This window comes from Pyxicephalus adspersus, chromosome 9 (assembly GCF_032062135.1).
Source record: "Pyxicephalus adspersus chromosome 9, UCB_Pads_2.0, whole genome shotgun sequence".
NCBI classification, from domain to species: Eukaryota; Metazoa; Chordata; class Amphibia; order Anura; family Pyxicephalidae; genus Pyxicephalus; species Pyxicephalus adspersus.
The window spans coordinates 11175279-11195415 of record NC_092866.1 but is presented as its reverse complement, the minus strand read 5'-3'; the positions used below and the strand labels follow the sequence as shown (position 1 = coordinate 11195415).

The following is a 20137-nucleotide window of genomic DNA, read 5'->3' as shown; positions in this document are numbered from 1 at the left end:
TAAATTGGCACAGGGTGATCAGAAGGGGAATTTAAATTGGCACAGGGTGATCAGAAGGGGAATTTAAATTGGCACAGGGTGATCAGAAGGGGAATAATCTTTCAGAATCTTTTTTTTTTCTAGATTTTCCTCCTTTAAAATTGGGTGCGTCTTATATGCCGAAAAATACGGTAAGAAAATGAAGATAAAGAAAGCACCTTACCTCTGAGGAGAGAACATCTCTGGTGTTCTGTAGTGTAAGCACATCATTCTGAGCTTCCCTTAGTTCTGCATCTCTACGATCCAACTAATAAAATAGAGCAGAAAGGTGTTAATAACAATAAATATTATAGTTCAGTGCTTTAAAATCTTTTGGCAGGTTTAAGCAGCAGAGAAAAAGTGCGTAGAGTTCACTTCAATTAGGCATTAAAGGACTTAATGCCTAATTGAAGTCTCTGTGTTTATTACTGTAATGCATTTGGGCTGTTATAGGCAATACAGTAAATAATTTGCTCATTTTGTTTTCCTTACTTTATGCTGCAACAAAGGTTAAACCTGCTCTCACATACAACACAATGGGCCTGAATTTTAAAGTTCTCCAAGAAGACACTTTCATCAGTGAAGCTGGATGATCCTGCCAACCTTGAATGGATTTCTTAAAAATGATTTGCTATTTGTTAGCAAATGTTTTCAATCCTAGACCAGATTCATTCCAGGTTGGCTGGATCACCCAGCTTCACTGATGAAAGTGTATCTTCACCAACCTTGGAGAGCGTTAATAAATTAGGGCCAATTAGTCTCCAGGGGTCCAACATTCCACCTTTACAGTGCCCTAAAAAGCATCTTGTCTGAGGTTCTCTGAGCAAATATATTGATTAAAGCACTATGAAGGGGACATGTTGGACTACTGGAGACCTGAAGCTCTCTAGCATGCTGATAGTTTTGCTGTAGCAAATAGAACTGTATTACAGTAATCACTGACAACCTTTCAATTAGGCTTTGTTTTCCCCCTTTTTTTTAACCCTATTGTTGTTGTTTGACAGATAAAAAAACAAAATGATAGTTCTCCATGACCAGTAACACGAAGGCTGGGTACACAGGTGCAATAATCTCGTCCGATAATCGGCTCAGAGCCGATATCGGCCAAGAATTTTGTGTGTGTACAGCGCTTGTCATCGCTTAATGATGTTACAAGCAGTCACATGAGTACAATCTGACTAGTTCTGTGCTTGCACAGCTAATCACCATGCCTGAATACTGTCACATGGGGGAGGAAATGATGTTATCTGCCTGGCAATCTCTGACACCAGGTTTAGCCAGGATTACCTTTTCCAACAGGAGGGTTGCAGTTGTGACTAGATACTTTTATGAAATACCCACCTCATCTTTTAGAAGTTCATTACTTTTGGATATACAGGATTGGGTTTCTGCAGAAGAGGTTTCCGAAGGACTTTTGGCAACCTGACAAAAAAAAGATACATACATATCTGTAAATACATTCAATTTATGAAAGCCAATTTGGGGTGCTTTATAAACAACTGAAATGCATATTTTCACACCTAAAGGTTTCTCCAAAGACATACATTAAAAAAATGTTAACTTGAACTATGTCCTTAGGCTGTGCACATTCTAACAAAAAAGATGTGAGCGAATTTCAGAAGCCAATGGGTACAGATTCAGGGAACTACTGGCTACATTCTGTAAATCAACTGCTATGGTGCACAGAAGATTTTAAAAATTCAGACCAATGGCTAATTGATTTTATATAAACTGATTACCAAATAGAGTATTTTACACAAAAGATATTTAAAATATTTGGATATAGAGAGAAGACACACACCACCTGACTCAGGGCTTTGATTTGGTTTTCAAGATGGTGCTTCTCTTGCAGATGAATTACAGCTTTTGAATCTTTGAGAGAAATCTCCTGGTGCAGCTCCGTAATGGTGTCTTGCAGCTCTTGCAGCCGACTGTCCTTCTCCAGGACCTGCCAAGAGTTTATTTGGAACAATATTTAGTAATAGTGTTAATAAACTGTTACTAAACCCAAAATAGATAATTTTATATAAATTGCAATAACTGCCTATTTCCGAAAACATATACCCAATATACTTTCCCATATACCCCATATACTTTCCCCATGTGTATTCTAAAAATAACTTATTTTAAAAATCCTACTTTTGCACCTGCTATTTGTAGGGGCTACCAGAAATATGAGGAATGAGCATGAAATAAAGCCAGTGCATTGCATCATGGGATGTGAATTTTGAGGCCAGCAGTGCATAGAACCGGATAACTGAATGTTAGGTGCATGAATGTATTGAAAGGCAGGCTGTTAATTTCATCCACTAACATCTGCAGTTTAAGCTACTGAATATAACTTTTAGAATGCATTGACAGGTGTTTTGGACCTGAATTTTACCCATTTAATGCAAACAAAAGCCCTTTAATACAGACCCTCGGTTAGGTTTTCTTACACAGTTCAATAATCAGAGATATACCTAAACTACAATAGATAGATGTATAAGAATAGATAGATAGAAGCTGCTTTTCATTGTATCCATTCGGAGTGTCACTTCTGGACTTTTTTTTGTACACACAATCTTACCTCGATCCGGCTAAGTTCCTGGCTGTGGATGGCATCCCTCAATTGACTATGCAGTTGTTGTATAAGAAGTTCTTTATTCATCACTAGTTCCCGTAGATCTTCCAGCTCCTGCACAGCTCCTCTGAAACATATTAAAGATTTCCATCAGAGATAGGATCCCAAATATCTAATTGGAACATACTGAAGATGTTAGTGTTTCATAGTTTTTAGACAACCTGATTAGGTTACTGGCACAGGAACAGTCCGCTTTCCTTATGATCTTTGTAACTAAATCTTGTGGTGCAGTCAGGTCTTTCAAGCATACTGTATATGGCATGGCCTTTGTGGACAGCTAACCATCACACCTAAATGAGCTTTTTTGACACCTATTTCATAATCCATAACATTCAAATCAAGCCTAATTCCTCTTTGATACCCCAAGAGCTCTTGCCATGACCAATGACATTTTTTCCAAGTCTTCTTTCTTGCCTTATGTTTTTCTCTCCACAAGTTCACAGAACAACTTTGCCTGGCATCCAAAGCATGTTGACTCAGTGTACCAGCAATAGATATACAAAAGCAAGAAGGAAATAAAGTTTCATGGGAGAAAAAACATAGAGAATATTCTGCTATAAAAAAAAATTTTAATTTTATCTTTGTCTCAATCTTTTGGCAAGGCTTACCCCAAGGTTTTGGAGTGTGTCTCCAGAAATCTGCTCCCACAGAGCCAAAAACAAAACATAGGATAGGGTACTGATATTAGATGGGAAGACCTGGCTTGCCTTTGCCGTAATTCATCTAAAAGGTCAGATAAGGTTGAGGCTCTCTGCAGGCCCTCCAAGTTCTCCTGCAACAAACTTAATATATCATGTCATTGTAAGCTTTCTTAAATTGTAACCTCTTCTAGGCATGGTCCTCTCCTTCTTCTGTGTCACTGTCTGTATCTGTCTGTCAATCGCAACCCCTATTTAATTTACAGTGCTGTATAATATGTTGGCGCTATCTAAATACTGTTTACTACTAATAATAATACACTGCGCACAGAGACACAGCCATACTGGAAGAGAATGGGATTCCTCCAAACTGTTGATACAACTGTGGAAGTGTCCAATTGTCTAAAATGACTTTAAATCTTGTAGCATTAGCACTAATAAAGAAAACAATCATTTAAAAGAGTGTCCAGCAGGTACCTATAGGAAATTCCGATGGTTAGGTGTCCACATTCTTTAGGCAATGTTCCCATATATCATTAATTTATTTTAGGTTTACACAGCTGTCAATGTTTAGATATTATTACCTTTTTGTTTGAAGGGTAATCTGGAAAAAGTAGAAGAAGGTTGCAGTACAGATATAAGCACACATCCCTACTATCTATCTAGGAATCTGGGGGGAATCTGGGGGCTCAGGATCTCAATTTGTTTTTGAACTGTGATGTAAAGTGCAATGACATGAAATGAATAAGGCTTCTTTGGTTCAGAGCTCTCCACTAACTGCTATGCTTCGATCCAGGCCAAGTATAATCTGCTGGATCCTACCCCCAGCCAATAAACTGGCAACCTTATGACGAGGATATGGATTGACAGTTGTATGCAGTCGGTATGTGCCACACAGCCACTGCTCCATGACTGGAACAAGTTTGTCTTCACCTATTGGTACTGGGATCTGGTTCATACCATCAACCCTGTGACCCTGGCAAGATTTTTTTAAATTTTGTTTATTTTTCGGGGAGATAAAAGGGCAAAAGAAAACTATATCATGGTGTGTTTTAATATACTTGCACAGCAATACTAATTGTAAGAGAGACTTGCGTCCACAAATCCACTAGCACAAACATTACCTATCTTGATCCCCAAATCTTTCTTTCATAGAGTTCATGCAAGCATTTTCCAGTTCCTTTGGGGGAATGGAAGGTCTAGAATTAACTGCCAACTGGTATTTTATCTCAAAGCGGAGGGAGGGTGGAGAGTTACAGACTTATAAGTACTATGCATCTGGTACAAACCAGATGTAACAGTGTCATTTGCTCTGATCCCTTTGATAAATACTTACATGGCTGAGGCTGCGTTAGCTGCTGGTAAGTCTGCAGGTGTTGACTGTGCAGCTAAAACCTGGCGCTACAAAGAAAACAAAAGTATACAATCAGACAAAAGATGCCAAGGGAAAGAAGACAGAAAATAGGCAGGTGACTATAAGATCAGTGCCAGATTTACAACCTTCTAGTTACCTGTATGTCACATTTTGTTAATGTTTACCAACCAACAAATAACTAACAAGGTTTTTGGGACACTGGATGAAAAACAAAAGACCTAAACAGATAGTTTGAAACCAATGAGCGCACTGGAAGGCCAGGAAAGAAGTACAACTGACGAGCATTGTAAGCTTGCAGGTCACTTGCCTCTACCATTTACTGACCTTGGATTCATGATGTCTCCCAATGCCCATGTTGCTCATCTCTGCACCTGTTCTTCATACAGTCTATCAACGTTTGTGGAAGTTGCCCAGTTCTTGTGTAAGATCCAGCCAGCTTTGGTCACTGTCTTGCCATCCCCTGAAACATCAACAGACACAGATATTTTATATATAGTAAGTTTTTGAAGAGTGTACAGTTTCTAAGGGTGTTAAATTAATATGAATGTCAGAATGTCAGCAATTGTGCCATGGGATCAGAAATTTCAGTCACAGTGTCACACTGGATAAAAAAAGATAAAAAAAAGGTACAGCAAATTAAAAAAAAAAAACAATTATAATGTTTAATCTTTTTGCTTACTTTGAGAGGTTTTTCCTGCTGTCTGTGGGTAGATTTACTTTCTCCATTTCTCCTGATGACCACTGTAAGTACCTAATTTTGCACATTTACAACCAGAACAGGAGCTGAGGGAAAATTTTCCAACAAGACTGCTTGTTTTAGTGATCCTAACCTAACTTTGGAGAGTTCTCTTCTCAATGTCTGCCAGACCAGAAAAAGCAATGAAACCTCCAAAATAGGGGTGGTGGATATTTAGAAAATGACAAATATTACTTTCCTTGTATATCAAATATGAAAAACAGTGAAGGAAGTCTAAAAAAAAGCATGAGGGGAAATGTATATTCCATAAGCAAGTCCCAGGTCAGCTCTTCACTGCCTACATGCTTTGCTCTATGTTTGCAGAAGAACTGTGAACTAAATTCAAACTAGTCAATAAATCTTAACAGTATGTTTATGGGAGGATCCAGAGCAGCCACCACCAATCTTTAAGATTTTGATTCATAATTTTAAATTCCGCTAACCATTAATATGATTTTTTTTTTAAAGATAAATACATTTGTAAAATAATGATCTTCCTAATGGTGCTGACAGGGAATGTGAAGGCTCTGATTCATTGATCAGCTTACAGTTAGGTGAAGTATTACTATTGTTACTATTATCATTAGTTGTATTATCTTTGGTATTACTAAAGAAATGCAAAATATTTGTTTGCTTTTTCTCACTCATTATGAGTTTATTTCATTCCAATCCAAGACCAAACAAGAAATGATAGTTATCAAAATCAAACTATTTGATGTCATTAAATATAACAAGTAAAGAAAATACACAGGTAAGGTCATACTTACCTAAAAGATCATCTGAGAAATAAACAAATAAAATAAAACAATTGGATGAGAATTGGTATTGGCGGAGCAGGGTGACTGTTGTAATGGTGGAAACAATACTGAAGTGTACGGCTCGGCAATGGTCGCCTCATACAACTTAACACTACACTGACGTCACGCTGCGCCTCCCTTGTTTTTCCGTCTTTAGTACAGTTTGTGAATTTAGTGCAATATAAAGGCAAAAATTGTCATTCAGAATATAAGAATTTATTAGAATAATAGTTTTCTTTTATTATTATTAAAACATAAAAAAAACACTGATCCAGAGCATCCTAAAGGCCCTGAAACAAGTATTGGTGAGTAACAAAGACCCCTGGCATGATGTTGCCTAGCCAGTTTCTATTATTCTGGCCACTCAGTGAATAATTTATATAAGTGCAGCAAGTATGATAGATGTAAGTGTATATTGCACATGTTACACAGGGGCTGCAGTATCATGGCAGGGTATATGCAGCACACAATAAAGCAGACATATTTATAGTAAAACACATTATTGAAACTCTCACCTTGCTGCACCAAGCATCCCCAAATCTGGCTGCCTTTGACTGACTAGCCGCCTCTCCAACCACAGCAAAGTCCCACCCCCTCCCCTGGCAGCAGAAACCAATCATTTTGCGCCTTCTCTGTTCACCTAAGGTTGTGTGAGAGTCCAGTCGCCTAGGAAACGGCTTCCCTTCTAAGTTCAGCCCATTGGCTAGAACCGGAAAGTAAGGCTCAGCAGCAATATGCATCCAATCAGGCAGCAGCCTGGGAAGTTTGGTAGAGAGAAAGAGGAAGTGTTGCCTTGTTACTAAGGAGACGGCTTGGTGGCCGGGAGAACGGTTGGAGGGGAGTGCCCGGCGGTTGTTGCCACAAAGTGGGGAGAGCGCTGCAATGTTCTATCCGTGAGCTTTCCTCATTTCTGTTACAAACTCCGCCCAGGTGTGGCAGAAATGTGACAGTTTCTAATAAACAAAACAGCAACGGTTGTTCTATAATAATATCATTTCTGGGGGATTACACGGATAAAACGATACCAACCGTACACTATGAGAGAAATGCATGCAGCAATGTACAATGTAAAATGATGTCTCCCTATTGCATGGCATGGTCCATCACCAAGCTGTTGCATACAAGTGTATTCCCCCTGTGATCCCTTATTGCAGGAGCATGGAGGCTGCAGCCTGGCCCCTGGTGTCAGCTTATTTTCCTTCAATCTAGCTTCCAAAAAATCATGTTTGGGGTGTATTTGCTTTCCCCCTTCCCCCAGCTTCCTGTATGCATAACATCAGCAGGCAGCACTAATGGGGAGAATGAACGAACCCTAGCACAAAAAATAGAGGATCTACAGACAGCAGCTTCACAGTTGAGAAAACTTCAGGGAGGAAAGAAGGTAAAAGAAGATGAGATCCAGGGGAAACAGGGAGCAAAGCACAGATCCAGGGGGCAAAGCACAGATCCAGGGGAAACAGGGAGCAAAGCAGAGATGCAGGGGCAGCAGGGGGCAACACACAGATCCAGGGGGCAAAGCACAGATGCAGGAGGAAAAAAAGACAGCACAGACGTGGAAGGCATGAAGGAGCGGCACAAGAGGTTGCAGCACTTGTGGAATTATTTCTGCTACTTACTTGGATAAAGGACAATACAGTAGTAGCATACAGATCCTTGTACTACAAGTTCTCAGCATGCATTCACAACAATAAACAGTACTGACATCACCAACTGTCTTTACAAAACCTACAAACATTTTTCAAATCTCGTGAGAACGCCATTCATAGGCATAGGAATGCGGTTTAAGTACTATTACATGTTATAAAAGTACTGCAAAGTAAAATGAAATCCAAAGCAAAGGCTAATCATGTTCATGGTGCTGTTTATCCACGAATAACCTTGCTGGATTATTTTAGTCTCTCCAATATAGAATCACTCTGGTAAGTGAATGTTTGCCCACATCAAACATGGCCGCATCTCACACAGTTATCAGGTCATGTGACCCTTGCCAACCACAGCATGGACACAGGAAGAGAAAATGGGCTCCCATGTGAAGGTAAATCATGTGTCTTACGCTGCATAGCGGTCAGTGAATCCTAAGCGAGCTTAAACTTCAATATAAAAAGTTACCGGTATTACGTGCCAGGAGATGTGGCCTTTTGTTTGTTGTTTTATGCAAAGTTTTATTTTCACAAGGAAGAAGTCTTAGGCACATCAGAGAAACTAAAAGTCCCAGCATGCTTTTGAGCAGTTGTTTATGATGAAATCAAGATTTGCCTTGTGGCTATATGATGTACAGTCTGTTCTGATTCATTTACAATTCCATAGATTCAAATAAATTGGAATTTACATATCCTTTTTTTAGCTTTAGCCTGGTTTAATATTAATATTGTTTATCAGTATTTATATAGTTCCAACATATTACGCAGTGCTGTACAAGGCTCATACTCAAGTCACTAGCTGTCACTCAAAGGAGCTCACAATTTAATGTCCCTACCTTAGTCATAAGTCTAATACAGTCTAAGGCCAATTTTGGGGAAGCCAATTAACCTAACTGCATGTTTTTGGAATGTGGGAGGAAACCAGAGTATCCAGAGGAAACACACACAAACACAGGGATAACCTGCAAACCCCATGCAGATATTGTCCGGGCTAAGTTTTGAACCTGGGACCTAGCGCTGCAAAGACCAGAGTGCTAACTGAGCCACTGTAGGTACAAGTTTACTGCACAATATCACTTTCTATTATTTAAATATTACATTTGTTATAAAGTTTTACCTCTATCCACCCACAAAGAAGGACAATGAAGGATAGAGGGAATTGGTTCTAAAAGAGGATGATCCCTCCAATTTAGGGACAGTAGGAGGAATGCTGCAGTCGGAGTGCTGATATCCTGTGTCCAGGTTACACAATCTGCATGGAGTGCATTGCCAAAGATGAAGTATCAACATTTGAAATGTCACCTACCTCTTAATTCTTATAGGGAGAACTGCAAACCAAATTACTGTTGTAAGATTAAAATACTCAAAGAAATGAATAGGGTCTCAGTGTGCAAAATAAAGAGTAGCTGGCCCATATTGGTAGTTGGATCATTGGAACAAGGCTAAAGGTACGGCCAGTCTGCCTGAAGTTGGCTTAAAGTCTTTGCATCAGTCCACCAATGTAATGTGCTCTGTGTATTTTATGTTCTTTTGTTAAAGCGTCAGTTGAAGGATGCGGCTGTCATACTTTGTGGAGGAGGGCTTCTGTTTTCCTCTTACCTTACCGTCAAAGGTGACGAACGTTTCTATACAGAATGGTTGATGCCAACATTGCAGAAGATAATATCTCCCGAACAGGCACACACCTTGTCTATACGGTTTGCAGCACTGGGGCTGCTACCAAGATGCACAAAGTCTGAGTCACAACGTCTTGTACGTATGGTAATATAAAGAGCTTATCCTACCCCAAAATGTTCCTGTGTAGGGAAAAGCAATAGTTTCTCCTTTTCCTAATTTTTACACACTGATCCATTCAGCAGTTAGCTTCAAAAATAAATACCCAGTACTGTAGGGTTGGTGTATGACTCACTCCCTTTACTCACATGTAACAGTGCTTTTAGTTAGTGTTTGGCAACTCAGACACCCATTGCTGTCACAGGGGAGTGGGGATGGAGTCATCTACCCTCTGTAAGCTTCAAATTGAGACTTGCAGCATACACAGGGCTTCATCCTTTTTTTTGTTTATTACATTCTTTATTTAAGGCTTTTCAAAAGTATAAAAACAGTACCAACAGAAATCAAACAAATAACATACAGGTAATAAAGATTCACAATAGAGTCATCATCCAGTAAGTGTAAAGCAGAACTAAACCTTTTGGTGGGTGGTAATAAGTAAATATGCACATCATACTTGTTGATTAGAGCACATATCCTGTGCAGTGGCCCTGCAGCGATGGCCAGGCCTCCAGGATCTGCCATCTCAGCATGCATCGAAGGGGCCATCTTCGCTGCTGGATCCATAGTAAACTTCCATGAAGACGGTGATCTTCTTCTGTCATTGGACAATGTGCATGAGATACATTTACCCCGGCAGCTGGCTTTCTTTCAGGAGCCCAGCTCTAAATTACACAGTGTATGCGCCATACAGTTTACAGCTTAAACAAAAACCCACCAGGCTGATGTGTGATGACTACTGTCAAGGTCCCTGGATTGTTGAATTGTAGATAATAAGTCTGGAGCTATCCATATGCAGTTGTTCAGTCGTCTCTTTTTTTTGAGACGGCTGGCTGCTGACATCTCGCTCAAACCCTACACAGACCAACAATCAAATGTGGAGTTCCCATTACCCACTATATACCAACGACTGAACAACTGCATAACTGCATATGGATAACTCCAGACTTATTATCTACAATTCAACAATCCAGTAGTGATGTGTGATGACAGTAGTCATCACACATCATCCAGTGATCTTACTAAGAATTTGCGGACGTCTCTAACTGTCACCTCATAATATGCTATATATCTCAACCAAGCACTCCTCAAACATAAACAAAAGACATTATTATAGGACCAAACCATTCACTCACGGACTCTCAAATCCATTTCCCCACCTACATACCTTTCAAACAACACTTTTTTTTTCTATTTACTACTTGAGCATGACATTAAAAACCAAATAACTAATGAATATTGGTATTTGATTGCCATACAATTATACACATCTAGATCTGTAAATGCCCCCATCCATGAGGATGCTCTGACATAGATATTTAGACATGCCCTTTTCTTACTTCAGTCATCATGATTGGTCTATTATTCTGATCTCAAACATCCCCTGAAGAAGCCTTAGGGCAAAACACGTTGGGAAATCGAGATATCTATATAATACAAACATCCGTGTGAGATTGTAATCACGTCAGTATATGACCAATTGCAAAGAATCAACATGACAGTCAGGCAACTAGCATACCCATAATGAGAGGCCAGCACTGGCAGCCTCCTAATTTATTATGACTGAAAACAAAAAACCCAACTTCAGGTGACTTAACTATCACACCCCTTTTTCACTTTATATATTTTGTATCTCTCCTGTTGTTCCCTTTATCTTACCAAAAAAATTTTCCCCCAGGAGGTGAACGTTTTAGGTTGCAGGTTCAGAAACCCAGTGGGTTTAGCTGCAGGATTTGACAAACATGCAGAGGCTGTGGACGGGCTCTTCAAAATTGGCTTTGGCTTTGTAGAGATTGGAAGCGTTACACCAAATCCTCAAGATGGGAATCCAAAACCAAGAGTGTTTCGCCTACCACAAGACCAAGCAGTTATTAACAGGTAAAAAGTGGTAAAGAACAATTCTAGACCATAAGTAGAACTAGTCCGTGAGCTACCATACTTATCTTATGCTTGGATGCATTGTCAGCCAACTTTAGAACATGTTTGAATCTAACCATTGGCTTTAGGAAACATTTTGGCACCAATATTTTTGTTACCTGCATAGTAAAAATATCAATTACATAACATACTTTAGATGTTTTAGATAGATTTGTTGGTGAAAAATTGTACAGCTTCATATATGGTATCCTTTTTTTTCTTCCTATCCAGGTATGGCTTTAACAGTCATGGCATAGAGACGGTTCGCCAAAGACTCCTTAATAGGACAGAGAAGCAGAAGAAGCTTTCATCTGGTAAGGAGACCTCTACATATTTAAACCTCCTGTAAGTGATGATTTGATAACGGTCTATAAAAGTCTGTTTGTTTTAACAAAGTTATAGTAAAACCTGACAAGTTATGGCGAGGTAACCTGAATGAAAAAAAAAAAGATGCTTGACAAATCCTTTATAAACAGCAACAAAAGACGTTTACATTTCAAGTCTCCAAAACCTAGGGGCATAAATATGTGCATTGCTGCATTACTTTTAAGAATTCATGTACAGACGATGTTCCTTTTTCAATAAACCCTTCGACCTCCCTGATCACACCAGGTATCTGAAAAAAAAAGCCGAGTTGAGCATGTGAAAACTTGGTTTCCCCTGTTCATACCAGGAATGAATGAACTTGTGGGAGTTACACTATCTTGGCTCTAAAGAGAGGAAAGATGATAAGTCATGGAGCCTGAGAAGAAGGAGCATCGTGATCAGACCCCTTTCTCCCCTAACTGTCCTTGGTTCACAGTATTTATATATTAAATTTCACTTGTTTCAATTATAACACCTGGAAATCACTCACGTAATGAGCATTACCTATAGAGTTCTGCCATTTACAGCTCTCCTATAAGCCATTATCTGCCTGCAATAAATAAAGAATACAGAGACCCAAAGATTACATTGCTGGTTGTCAAAAATGTATTTAATCACAAAACAAAAGGTTTAATTAAAAAAAAATAATAATGGGGACAAGGATAAACCAGGATAGACAAAATAGTAGATTGAACCTCTGCTTTAATGCTAATATCCTAAACATAGGGATCTGTGGTTGCACACAGCATAGGGACATTTTGTTATATGGTTCTTCTTTCTTTTAGAGGGAATGCCGCTTGGTGTAAATCTTGGAAAAAACAAGACATCAGAGGATGCAGCTGCTGATTACACAAAAGGAGTTCAAGAACTGGGCCCTTTTGCTGATTATCTTGTCATTAATGTGTCCAGTCCCAATACACCTGGGCTCAGGGACCTTCAAGGCAGAGAGCAGCTGCGCCACCTGCTGGCCAAGGTGTGTAAATGTCAGTGTGTATTTTTAGCAATTTATGTATTTGATTTGATTTTCGGTCCCTTATTTTTCCACAGGTAGTTAGTTCTCGGAATTCCCTACCCCCTGACCACAGGCCAGCGTTACTGGTAAAGATCGCACCAGATCTTTCTCTACGTGATAAACAAGATATCGCCAGTGTCGTTACAGAGGTAAATAGTCTATTTCTGTCATGTGCGTTTTTTTTTTAAAACACATCTTTAGGCACCTTTTTTTTTTAATACTGCTTTATTATCGCTTCTCCTAGCTAGGTATTGATGGTTTGATTGTGACCAACACTACAGTTAGTCGCCCCAGTACCCTCAAGGACCCCAACAGTTCTGAAGTGGGTGGGCTGAGTGGAGTTCCACTTCGGGAAATGGCAACAGAGACAGTGAGAGAGATGTACGCACTGACCTCAGGTGAGATTAATAGAGGTTAAGGTTGGCATTCATTTAACAAGAAGCCTGAAATGGGACGTGTGAGAATTGTGGGTCTTGCAAAGCTTCTAAATTGTTTTTTATAAGGTGAAGGTAAAACTGTAAAAAAAATTCTTCAAACTACCCCTCAGCCAAACACTTTGGCATACAGAGCCAATGACTGATATCCATATTCCCTTTCTTACTGCCCTGTGAATCTTTTCTTTCTCAGGCAAGGTCCCCATTATTGGAGTAGGGGGTATCAGCTGTGGTTTGGATGCTCTTCAGAAGATTCGTGCAGGTGCTTCTCTCGTCCAGCTATACACTGCACTCACCTACCAAGGACCTCCCATTGTGGGAAAAGTGACACGGGAACTGGAACAATTGCTTATGTAAGTTAGGAAGTCTAGTTGGGTAAAATTGAGCAAAGGAAGCTAAATTCAGAATATTTGTCGCTGATTCCTTATGTTCTCTTCACAGTGAACAAGGATTTTCCAGTGTCTCAGAAGCCGTGGGTGCTGATCACAGGAAATAGCTCAGGATTCATCAGTTAAATTAGAGGATAAATGAATGAATTAATATAATCAATATGACAGCTCTGTTTAAAGAGACAGTCACTTGGCCATTGAGGTGAAAGTGACAGTGTCTGCACATAGGTCATGCCCCTACCTCCAGGTATATACACTTTACCTACCATGCTCCCTCACTACCTCCCAATGGCAAGATCTAATACTGTCTAAGTTCTGGGGGAGATCTGGGAAGTAAGCTGTGTTATGACATCACAAGCCCCTGTATATCAGTGTTTTGACACCTTTAAAGATTGCCTGCTCCCACGATTCTAAAATTCCAGCTTTGGAAGTATGAACTTTGGAAGTGCGGAGAGATGATATGTGAATGTAACATGGTAAGTATAACTGCTGGAGGGTAATGGCTATCTGCACACACTGTCGTTTTGCCCTGAATAGGATGTTTGAGAAGAACTGTGGATATCAATAATTCTTCATGCACAGGATTGGCTCGTATGGGCCTTGTAGTTTCCCAATAACTACAGGAAAGCATGCTTCATATAGATGCCAATGTATCTTGTTACTGGTTCCATAAAGTCTATTTAACTTGCTGCTAAATCAAAAAAAATACTCAAACCTGGAAAATGAATGGACCTATTTTGTTCTGCATTTATCTTGTAATAAAATGTGATGCTGCTAATTATTTATTGTGGTTTATCTTTAATTACAGCAGTAACGGTAGATAAATTAAATGTACTATTTCTCACATCTTGTTTACTAGCTCAAATACCAAACACTCTCAATAATAAAACGAGGACAGGTATCACCCAATCAGTACCTGGCAGTGTACTGGGGGTCCCAAACACACCAGATACTCAAACTGAAATCCTTACTTGCATTATGCCATTCACTTAGCTCACTATTGTTAAGCAAAGGTCTCCATCACAGATTGTTCAGTAGTAATGCAGGGAAGTTAACCAAGATCCAATGCCAGAATTTGTGGTATAAAAAAAAAATGTGGCCAAGCACTATTCATGCTTTAGCGTTGTCCCTTTTTTTTCTTTCATTCAGCACCACTGGTGTTTGAGAGACATTCTTCAACCAATTCTGGACTGATCAGTGCTTGCACATCAATCCATGAGTACTGCTTGGGCCAGTAGTGTCTGCTTACACTGTCAACGAAAAAGTTGTACATTGATGCTTAGTTAAGGCATGCCTCTTTACAAAGTCAAGGTCAAAAACAATGCTTCCTTTTCTCCCCACCTCATGGGTGCAGTGAGTGATAGGATAAGAATTGACACAGCTTGTGCAATTTAGGAATCAGAAGTCCAGGCCCAGCTGAGGCACAACATCATGTGTGTATCTCTTTAATATTAAGACTAGGATGGGGTCCGGAAATATATCTGTGCAGCCTATTTCCGTTGGGTTGCCTTACCAAAGGTATGGAAATGGCTGATATACTCTCACCAGCCAATTTATTAGGTACAACTTGCTAGTATATGGTTGGATTCCCTTTTGCATTCAGAACTACTATTATTATTTGTGGCATACATTCAACAAAGCACTGAACACGTCTAAGAGATGTTGGTCCATACTGACATGATAACATTATGCAGTTGTTGCAGATTTGTCAGATGCACATCCATGATGCAAATCTCCCTTTTTACTGTATCCCAAAGGTGCTCCTTTCAATTACGTGACTGTGAAGGTCATTTGAATACAGCAAACTCATTATTGTGCTCAAGTAACCAGTTTGAGGTGATTGAGCTTTGCACACGATTGGAAGTAGCTATCAGAAGATGATACACCGCGGCCATAAAGGGATGGATATGGTCATCAACAATACTAAAGTAGAGGTTGTGGCACTTAAACATTGCTCAACTGGTACTAAGGGTCCCAAAGTGTGCCACAAAAAAACCCTCACACCATTACACCACCAGCAGCCTGAAGTGTTCATACAAAGCAGGGATGGATCAGTGCTTTATGTTTTTTACACCAAATTCTGACCTCACCATCTGAATGTCACAGAAGAAATTGAGACTCTTCAGAAACATTTTTCCAATCTAATTTGTCCAGCCAATTGCATTTTATCATTTTTCAATTTCAAAGCACTTTTTCAATCAACTGTAGGGGAACCAACACATGGCTCTACAATATGCTTTTAACTTACCAAAAACTAGTGGAATGTGAGGACCCGCCTGATTTGTTTAAGATAGTGTAAAGCTTTGTACAGAGGAAAGATTTCTGTTGCTCCAGATTATCTTTAGTGATCTAGCATTGGTACAGCAGTCATGTGGCACCTTTCAGCAATCTGCCATGCAGTGGGGCACCTCCTGCTCACCCTTCTTTCTCCATAGTACAAAATAGCACTGTCTGCACGGTAAAAAATTGCAAGTGCTAATTGTTTTCAGCAACAATTCTTGAATATCTATGTCTGTAAGTGTATGCAAAATGGGGGTAATCAGGTAATGTGGCCTGTGTTCCTTTCCTATATTAACTGCAATAGTAACCAATGACCACTAGGTGACAGCATTGTAACACTCAATTTTTTTGTCTCGAAATTAAGGTTAGAAACTGAATTATAGCCCCTCCTTACAAATGCCCTTAAACAGATGCATTTCTATCATTAAGAATTGTTTCTTACAGCTCTCATACTATCCTGCTGGTTATATAAGTTGCTTAACAATGCTTGAACATGCTTTATCAGCACACTGCACAATAAGTATGCTTTCTTTACTTATCTTGCATCTAAAGTGTCTGAAATAAAATCTGAATTTCTCCACAAGAACCATCAGAATCATACTTTCAGATTGCTGCAGTGTTTAAAAACGAAAATATTTCTTTTTGATGAATGATCACTGTTTTGCACATTTTCTTAGCTGGCAGACCTTGTTCCCATGTTCTACAGCCCAATCATACAGGGATATCCAGACAAGTGAATACAAAGCATTTGTCCCCTATAATATCCTTTTTTCTTGGAATAACCCTGGGTCTGTGCCAATAATCTTATATTCACATTGGGGGAACAACTACACCTAAAGTGTATCAAAATCCAAACAATGAACTTCTTTTTGCTCCTGTTTGAGCTGGTAAATACAAATACATATCCATTTTACTTGATATCCAGCAAACTGATAGCTTGCTGTTCTCTCTTCCTGCACTGACCGTTCGCAATGACATTGTTCTCTGAGGACTACAGCACCATGTCCCTCTCTGATACACACAACAAGGAGAGGGCAGGTTATTATAATGGCATATTGATTTGATGTCCTGATACAAAAGGACAAATGAGTGTTGTCATCCTTGGACTATTACTGGCAGAATCAATAATATAATAGGGGAAAACAAGCATGTAAAAAGTAAACTCATGCAACCATCACAATAAAAGACTGGTAAGTTGCTACATATTATATTTGGCGGTGTGTTGGTATATGTGTTGCTGTGTATCATTATTTAAATTATATGGATGAGGATACTGTCACTGTCCTATGTAAACCTTTGGGACTTTTTCCAGATTCCTCTGAGCTGACCTTTTTGTTCAAAGTGGTTGTAAAGGAACTGACTGATGAAAAAGCCATCTTCATTCCACAATGGGCTGTGAATATCAGCTAATCTGGCTTTAGAACATCCTTGAAAACATTTCATGATCCATGGTCAACATGCAAGAGAAGACCTTATTCATCAGTGTACTGAAGATCATCTCCATGCTTCTCTACAGTGGTCTAATTGCAGTCACCCCGATAAGTTGCCAAGAAGGACCTTGAAACTAAAAGGTATTTCTTGAAATAAGCAGTTTGGAAAGCTACATCCTAGGCATTAAAAAAATCCACTTGTAACTTAGTCACTGCCAGGGCCAGATGTCTGCATTACCCAAAACGGCTAATGACTGCAAGGATTCGAGAAGTGGCACACGGCACACATCCACATCTCCTGTTGCAATGAGTCTCATGTATAAAAAGAGGTTTCAGACTAAGAGCTGCTTTCTAAAGCAACCCAGGTGACTCCTCCTTGTTGCACTCCATAAATAGTTTGTGTGTTTATGTTGGTAAAATAGTGTATTATATCCTTACAGGTAATATATACACCTGGAATCAAAGCACTAGCAGATTAGGACAACACATTTCCTAACTCCTAAGTGGTTGGTCCTAAGTGTTCTATCTCTATCAGTTATAGTGTTCCTTGTGTGTGGCTATGACATCAGATCCCATTGGTGAGATACTAATGACAGCCAATTCATTCTGACAAGAGAGGAGTGACACAAAGCAGTTGGCCTGCCCTAGAGGAACAAGAAGTAATGTGGCTGTGATCACTACACTATAGACTTCGTCAACTAATCTTGTTGTTAGCAGTCCTTCAAATTCTCATATTCCTTGCAGAATGCCTGAGATATTATATCTAGGAAGAACTGATAAACTTTCTGCATATTGCTCCTAAAACTATGCTCTCAAGACAATTAGGCTATAAAATATGCATCAGTACCTGGAGGCTGAAGCTTGTCTACATATTTTCTCAGACAAAACATCTACCTTTTGTTACCAGAAAACCCACAGGGTTAGCCAGGGCCATAGGGATGTTTTCAGCATGCCCCAGGTTTCAGTCCTATATGCTCTCTCAGTGTACAGTACCTTCTAACACTCCTGTATTTGATGGCCTGGCACCAGAAGTTCTTGTTCGGTGTATCAAGGGATGAATATTTATAATTTCTCATTATATTAAAATACATAATGCTTTTTCCACAAACAATAAAAGATAAGGTAATGTCCTGCAACACAAACAATAATAATAAGGGAATGTGCTCCAAGATTTTAAAGAAAACCTACAGTAAATAAAAAAAACAAAACAGATCAATGCACCAAATAAAATTAAAAATGAAAAGTAATGCAACATGCAATCTTTTAAAAAGAAGTATGCCAACTACATCAATGCAGTGGAAGTGGTAGAAATCCAGCCTTGAAGAAAACATATGATCCCTTTTTATCTTGAACTTAAAAAAAAATGAATGGTTGACAGGCCTGATCTGCATATTTTTATTAGGATAGTGACTTAGAAAGAAAAAATGCTATTGAATTACCAGACATGGGAACAAGCATTTTAGGTAGATCAGCAATGGTAGCTTAACTTTTTTCTCTTCCTCAGCTAATCCTGCAGCCCTTAATGTTATCAGTGGCCATGTTGATATGTGGCTAAACACTGCATGATATGAAAAACATACCATCTCCACCATGAGACATGCTGTGGGGATACTACTCTGCAGCAGAATTTGGAAGGATTGTAAGGGTCAATGGTAGAATATTTGCAGCAAAAAGCTGGGACAATTACAGGAAAAAATTATACAGTTTAAAAAAATAGAAGCAAAAGGGATTTGTCTTCTAGCAAGACAATGGACCCAACATATAACCCAAACTGTGCATGAAAAGCTTACAAGCAAAACAGGAATTTCTGCAGAGTGACCACAATCCAGATATCAGTCTGAGACAGAATTTATGGATGGACAGTCCATTCTTTAACTTGTTGCTCTCTAGGTTTGCCCAGTCCAGTTATGTCCTGCTGGTCTTTGACCAGGACTTTACTTCTGCCTGTAGAATGATAGGGAAAGTTCCCTATCATTGCAAGGCTGAATGGATCTACATCCTGGGACTGAAAATGCAGCTAGAGCAGGGTACCCCGTCTCATTCTGCAATGTTTTACCTGCAATGACATTGTTTTGCATTGTCCACCTCACAGATTGTGTCGGGCTTTACAGAATTCTACTTAAGTAACATTAAAAACTGTAATGTGTTATTTATTTTTTTAAAGATATTTTATCTTGGTAAGTCAGAGTGTAGCAGTGTTTTTAGTTGTGTTCATGAGGGCATTTACCCCACATTATAATGCCCGGGCATAGCCTGTAATAGAGGATTCAGTGTGGCTGTCTTACTAAAATAAATCTGTTATATGGCTACTGTCCTTTTAAGCAGATGTTGGGATAGGAACTTGTTTATACGTTTTCTTTTGTTAATCTGTTTTCCCATTTGAATTCCCCATGTATGCATCCTGTCTGTATAAGACAGGGGTGATGTCCAATTTGGTGGGCAGTCTGTGTGCTACACAAACGGCATGGATAACTAGCCTGGGTAGCTGCTGACCACAAAATCCTGAATATACCTGCAGCAGTCACACATTGCCATTGTGCCTTCAGGGACTTCACTGCGACAACCTATCCTCAGTGACCATTAGTCACCAAAATGACCACACTGGGTCCTGGTTCTCACATCTATGGTAAAAATACCTAATCTTCAAATGATTATTGCACATGGCGCTTTTTCAATTTTTCACCTCTGCTTTGCATACGTAATGCTCAG

The 20137-nt window shown here is 39.3% G+C and overlaps 2 protein-coding genes across 3 annotated transcripts in view; one reads left to right on the top strand and one right to left on the bottom strand.

Annotated features, from left to right (window-relative positions):
• Positions 1-20137, bottom strand: part of PMFBP1 (polyamine modulated factor 1 binding protein 1) — a 71260-nt gene that overhangs the window by 22319 nt on the left and 28804 nt on the right. The window contains exons 6-11 of the mRNA XM_072422561.1: positions 4979-5114; positions 4616-4680; positions 2588-2708; positions 1820-1966; positions 1360-1440; positions 203-286 (exon numbers count right to left, since the gene is read on the bottom strand). Of these exons, the coding sequence (XP_072278662.1) occupies positions 203-286; positions 1360-1440; positions 1820-1966; positions 2588-2708; positions 4616-4680; positions 4979-5017 (537 nt within the window). The 5' untranslated portion in view covers positions 5018-5114. The remainder of the gene's footprint in view (positions 1-202; positions 287-1359; positions 1441-1819; positions 1967-2587; positions 2709-4615; positions 4681-4978; positions 5115-20137) is intronic.
• DHODH (dihydroorotate dehydrogenase (quinone)) lies at positions 8184-14499 on the top strand. Of its 2 annotated transcripts, none has more exons than XM_072422559.1 (9): positions 8184-8222; positions 9367-9579; positions 11279-11478; positions 11749-11831; positions 12669-12856; positions 12931-13044; positions 13140-13293; positions 13523-13682; positions 13771-14499. In XM_072422559.1, the coding sequence occupies exons 1-9, from the start codon at positions 8205-8207 to the stop codon at positions 13823-13825; spliced, it is 1185 nt and encodes a 394-aa protein (XP_072278660.1). In that variant the 5' UTR covers positions 8184-8204; the 3' UTR covers positions 13826-14499. The 2 variants fall into 2 exon arrangements, with proteins under 2 accessions (XP_072278660.1, XP_072278659.1); XM_072422558.1 differs by having other exon boundaries at positions 9367-9588.